This window comes from Cryptomeria japonica, chromosome 10, assembly GCF_030272615.1.
Source record: "Cryptomeria japonica chromosome 10, Sugi_1.0, whole genome shotgun sequence".
Classification (NCBI taxonomy): domain Eukaryota; kingdom Viridiplantae; phylum Streptophyta; class Pinopsida; order Cupressales; family Cupressaceae; genus Cryptomeria; species Cryptomeria japonica.
The window spans coordinates 65,296,521-65,302,284 of record NC_081414.1 but is presented as its reverse complement, the minus strand read 5'-3'; the positions used below and the strand labels follow the sequence as shown (position 1 = coordinate 65,302,284).

Below are 5,764 nucleotides of genomic sequence, written 5' to 3'. Positions count from 1 at the left end.
TGCTAGTTGAAATCAAGTGAGATTGAATCCATGAATAAATTAAAACTTAGAAATAGAGGTCAAGACTACCCTAGCATAACTACCTATTTGTTGTCTATTTCATTTTGGGAGAGATGCTTAATCATATATAAGTATGACATGGACTTGAAACTTACTCCTAAGGCAACAACTCTGCCAACTCTGGTTTACCCATAAAATTCATAAAAGTGATAACTAATCATCCTTTTCTATCCTTTTCTCTCTCTCTATATATAAACTCCAGATTACCTATAGAATTCATAAAAATGATAACTAGTCATCCTTTTCTATATATATGAAAAAAAAAAGATACAAGTTAATGTATGATCAAAAATATAAATTAAATAAATACACGATGTTTTACTACACGAAGTGAATTAAGTTTTGGTATTTTCTATTTATACTACTGAGTTTCCATGTATGCTATCAACTGAAGAATTCTTTTAGTGCTCAATTTCTGAGAACTAGAATGTGATGAAGTTATCCAAACAGCCCACATGTTCAATTAACTTATGCATTACAATAATATGTCCTGGCAGCAAACATCTTTCACTGCTAAAGAACTCAAACAAGGCCATAATATGAAACTTAAGATCAACACAACAAAACAATAACAACTTTATTATGAAAAGGAGTGCAAATCCTCTTCCCTTTCTGACAGAATCTAACATAGTTGGATCAGAGATGTAAAAATACATATTCTCCGCAATAGCCTAAAACACTAAGAAACCCAAGTGTTCTCTGTAACCAGGTGTAGAATGCTACTGCAATGTCCTGTTCATCCACATGATGCATCTCAAACACTCTCCTTTTGTCAACAACTCAAATGCCTTGCTGATCTCTGGAAATGAGATTTCATGAGTAATGAAACCATCTAGCTGAAGCTCCTGACACAACAGCAAACACAATCAGAGTAATCATATTACAAAACAATTTTAATGTTAATGCCAGAAATGAGAGGGTAAACTTTGAAGAAACTTATTTGCATGATCATATATTCAGACTCAAACTGCTAAGTTTGGAATAATTTGATCATGAAGAAAACCTTTTTCATATGCATGTCCACCACTAGGGGCAGATCTGTTTTTGCCTTCATTCCTCCAAATAATGATCCCTTTATGGTCTTACCGCCTAGCAATTCTCCAAAGTCTATGGGTATCTCTGTAACCACTGTTGTACCCCATCCCTGCAAACTCCCTCTGTTAATAACAATACAATACAATGGCATCAAGCCAATCTTGATTCCACTTCAATAAAACAATGCAAGAGATCTTACATTACGAGTGCTTTTGAAGGCTTCAACAATGACAGACTTGTTGCCTGTGCATTCAAAGCTGTAATCCACCCCACTTCCAGTCATTTCTTTGATCACCTGTGATAAAATATATACAAATTTAACTCTTTTTCATTGCTCCCATCACACTCCTCCATTGTCAAAAATTAAAGGATTCAAGAAGAAAAACCTGGTCACCAGGTTTTTCATGGTCTTTAGGATTCACAAATTCTGTAACACCGAATTTCTTTCCTGCCAGTTGCAAACAACATGTTTTATTGTTTATTGCATCTTTGAGATTGTCAAGAGTAAACATTATAATTAATTACATTGAAAGGAGCTGCAACGGCATTGAGATGAATCGAATGATTGTTTATAAACACAAAATAACAGCTTAAGCACACGATTAAACAATAATAGTTTTACTATTGATAATTAACATGTAAATATCAGGTACTAGAACTGCAATTTCGTGGGTACAATTTTGGCGTAAATGGCATGTAAGCTGCAGAATTTGTCAGAAATTTGACCGTAAGTTAATCCATAGATTGGTTCCCCAATGATGTAATAAAAATGGTCTATTTTAATGCAAAATAACGCGAAAGAGGTTCAAATCCATCACCGTACCAATGTCAAACTTTTCAGGCTTCACATCGACACCGATGATTCTAGATGCACCTCTAATTCTTGCCCCTTCTGCAACCTGCAACTTTACATGCTAGAAAACTCTTGAAATAGTTATAGAATCTGTAAACCAAATCCTCTTTATTTGCCATTGGGTGAATGGAGTGTAGGTGAATTACAGCCATGCCAACAGTTCCTAAACCAAAGACAGCCACAGTAGAGCCTTTCTGTACATTGCCCACCTTCCAAACCCCACCTAACCCTGAAAAACAAGAACATAAAGGTAATCAATTCTTCAAAACTATAGAAAAATTTCAATTTTTATAACTCATTTTGATCCATTAACGCACTATACTTGTATAGCAACTTTTAGTCACCCTGGCTCTTGTGTCCTCAAGTCTATCCCTAATCTTACTTACAGCAACTTTTAGTACCAAGTAATAATGCCACACTTTGTCATGCTATTGCAGCTAAGCAGCACAGACTTACAGTAGTTTAGCTGCCTAGATTTGAAGAGGGCATAGCTGTTATTAGGAAGACTGGGAATGAATACTCGAGGTAGTTGAAAACATCCTTCTTACCCAGCTGCATTAGAGCACTAAAGATTTGATTCTTGGTATTGGTATGTGGGTGCACATTGCACAGAAGCCTCATCAGTAGACCAACAAGTACAACTACATTGTTCTAAACCCTTGCCTCTAAACCAAAGAATATTGGCTTGTGGGTGCACGGAAAACCAAAGGGGCTATTCAAATTCTTCAGCCAAATATATTAAGGACTTATTTTATGACATTTGAGAATTACAATTGTCTTAGACACTGTAACTCTTCTTCCATTGAAATAAATTACCCACTATTCACTAAATAAAAAATGTAGTATCTTTACCTGTTGTGACCCCACAGCTAAGAAGACAAACTTTATCAGGGGCAGCCATTGGATCTATCTTGACGACAGAATCAGCTTCTACAACAGTGTATTCGGTGAAGCTGGAAACACCCAAAAAATGGTATATGGGTTTCCCATTGATGCTGAATCTGGCGCTATTGTCAATTGTCATCAGTCCTGCAATTTTACTTTCTAATCTGGCACACATATTGCTTTCAGTTGACTTGCAATCCACACACTCAGTGCAATGCGGCATGAACACAGGTATCACCAGGTCTCCCTCCTCAATATCCTTCACATTGTCCCCAACACTTTCCACTCTTCTTGCACCATTCAAACCCGTAATCAAAATTTGATCAGCTGGCAAAATTAGTGTCATTGAAACCATGGAATGGGAACTGAACAACATACCCAACTGCTTCGTGGCCAAAAATTCGAGGATACCTTGTGTTATCCTGACCATTCCACAATGCACATCAAATAATCACAATTACAGATGTCTGATTACAGAGGCATGGTGAATGCAAATGAAATGAAATGTACCAACCTGTCTATTACTCCAAAAACTGACATCAGTGTGACACAGAGCAGTGCATATGATTCTGATGCGAACTTCCAGAGCCTGCGGCGGGGCCACTTGAATTTCTTCCATCACCAGAGCTTCACCAGTTGCCCAACACACAGCAGCTTCAACAAACCGACCATTCATCAGATTTCCCCCTCAAAAGCTTACAATTCAACTGGGAAAAATCACACTAGAGAATAGCTTACCTTTGCAGGTGATAACTTCTCCCTTAGAGTTGTCAAGTGGTTCTTCCATGGCTGTATGTAATTGTGGACTGTGTAGCATACACAATGAAGATACAGATCGTCAAGGACACATGAAACTGTATGAAGAGGAATGCTAAAAAGGTCAACGAGATGGAGAAGAGAGATAGGCTAAATAGAAAACTCTTTAGATATAACCACAAATGCCCTGATGTTGTTATATAATCTCCTCAGCATGATTTATCAGATTTTGAAAGAAATGGTGCAACTGTGTTGGCATCGTTCTTTCCACTACCTCATTATACCTTTTTGTTGTTATTTAGAGGTAGGTAAGGGTTGAAAGTTGAGCAATGTAGAGAAAGGCTCAATTGTGGCTGTCCTTGGTCTAGGAGGTGTAGGCATATTTGTAATTCATTCAACAGATTCCCCAAATAGACCGGGAGTGAGGGACCTGTAAGTTGAAAGAGGCCGTCACATTAAATAAGTGACAGGTCCTATTGGGTCGTCTAGAGATTTGCTAAGATCTTATGTTTTTGGTGAGGGCTTGAAAATGGGCAATGTGGAGAAAGACTAACTTGCGCCTGTCTTTGGTTTAGGAATTTTTGGTATGTATCTAATTCACCCACTTTTCTTTGACTTGATTATAACATTTTTATCAAATTAAAAGTGTCAAATTTATATTATGACTGTTTGACTATTAGTTGGTTTTTTAGTCGGAGAAAAAAATTTCAACTTTCTCTTGAGTATATATATAGTATTAATAATTGTGATTTTGAAGTTGTTATTTCTAATCATGAGTATTCATAATTGAAAGAAATCTATTCTTTAGATCTAAAAAAGCAATACTTTCCATCTAAGTTTTGTTTTTGTTTTTTGGAACCTTTTTGGACACCTCAATAAAAAGTATGATCATGGGACATCATAGGGGAGAGGACCTAGTACTTGAGCATGTTCCAATGGTTGTGAAAGTAGTTGTTGATTTAATGCCCACACTTGTTGATTTAATGTCCATTTTTTTCTGACAATATTGCACCAAACGTTGTAACTTTAGAGTTGTTATTATTAATGATGACTACCCATACTCTAGAGGTATCCGTGCAACCCATCCCAACACCCAACTTGCCTTACCTTGGGATTTCAAACTACCAAGTTGGACCAGGAAGTGGCAAGCTGAGGCGAGACAAGTTCTCTAGCGATGTATGTAGCGGCTTGGAAGTCATGTGCATCAAGCGAACCCGAGCCTCGAAGTCAAATCCAAGACCAATGGGGAGCAAACCCATGACCCAAGCCAACTCCACTACTCGTGCGAGCTTATGACTATCCATAGTTGTTAAAAGCAACCAATCATGTGATGCAACATTTGTTTCACAACTATGGGTCTCCCTTTTGCATGACCATTGGTCTCACCTTTTTTTTGGGTTGTTTTGGACACCTTGGCAAAAAGCATGCTAATGTGGCCTTGAAACCCTAGTTATAAGCAGGGGCTTGCCAAGTAAGCTGCTGCTGTAAAAAATTGAGAGTTATATGGGATTTTTAAGCAGGATTTTGAGAAGCGTGAAGTTAGGGTGCTCAACTATTGAGTTCCCTATCCTATTTGATTATATGGACTTGAATCCTAGTTATAAGTAAGGGACTTACCATGCAAGAAAGTTGTAAAAATTTAGAAGTAATTTGAAATTTTCACGTAGGATTTCAAGGGGCACAAAGTTAGGTGCCCAACTACGAGGTCCTCTCCCCTATGTATCATCTAATTATATACCTTTTTTGTACATCTTGAATTTTAATATTGAAGAGAAATTTGAAATTCATATATATGCAATGAAAAAAAACATTTTTATATAAATTTATGTATATAAAACTTTTGGTGTACACCAAGACTTGTGTATTTATGCTCATACCTCTTGATGCCTTTTTTTTTTTTTTGCAAAACATCTTTTGAGCAGTTTAAATGTTGATTTCTTAGTTAATTTAGTTTTGTGGGGTTTTATTGTAGAATTAAACACCTAATATGTCACTAAATGTAATCAAAGTGTTTTGTCCACTTTCACTTCCTTTTCCTACAAATTGGTGAAATTATTAAAAAGAATTCATAATGTGAAAAGTTTTTAGAATTGTGAAATTAAAAGACTGCTTCCATCTTTTTCAAAATTCTAATGTCTACTCCTATCAAATTAAAAAAGGAATCATTTGAAAAAA

General features: G+C 36.3%; 1 protein-coding gene across 3 annotated transcripts; it reads right to left on the bottom strand.

The window, feature by feature from the left end:
* Window positions 1-391: 391 nt before the first annotated feature.
* On the bottom strand, window positions 392-4,030 carry LOC131859563 (alcohol dehydrogenase-like 7). 3 transcript variants are annotated; one of them, XM_059213478.1, is made up of 10 exons: window positions 3,572-4,030; window positions 3,348-3,487; window positions 3,212-3,255; window positions 2,801-3,123; window positions 2,095-2,177; window positions 1,919-1,994; window positions 1,482-1,543; window positions 1,295-1,390; window positions 1,064-1,204; window positions 392-896 (listed from the first exon to the last, which is right to left on the bottom strand). In XM_059213478.1, exons 1-10 carry the CDS (start codon window positions 3,648-3,650, stop codon window positions 780-782), a joined length of 1,161 nt encoding a protein of 386 aa, XP_059069461.1. In that variant the 5' UTR covers window positions 3,651-4,030; the 3' UTR covers window positions 392-779. The 3 variants fall into 3 exon arrangements, with proteins under 3 accessions (XP_059069461.1, XP_059069460.1, XP_059069462.1); XM_059213477.1 differs by having other exon boundaries at window positions 392-905; window positions 3,572-4,025; XM_059213479.1 differs by lacking the exon at window positions 3,572-4,030 and having other exon boundaries at window positions 392-905; window positions 2,801-3,120; window positions 3,348-3,486.
* Window positions 4,031-5,764: the final 1,734 nt, after the last annotated feature.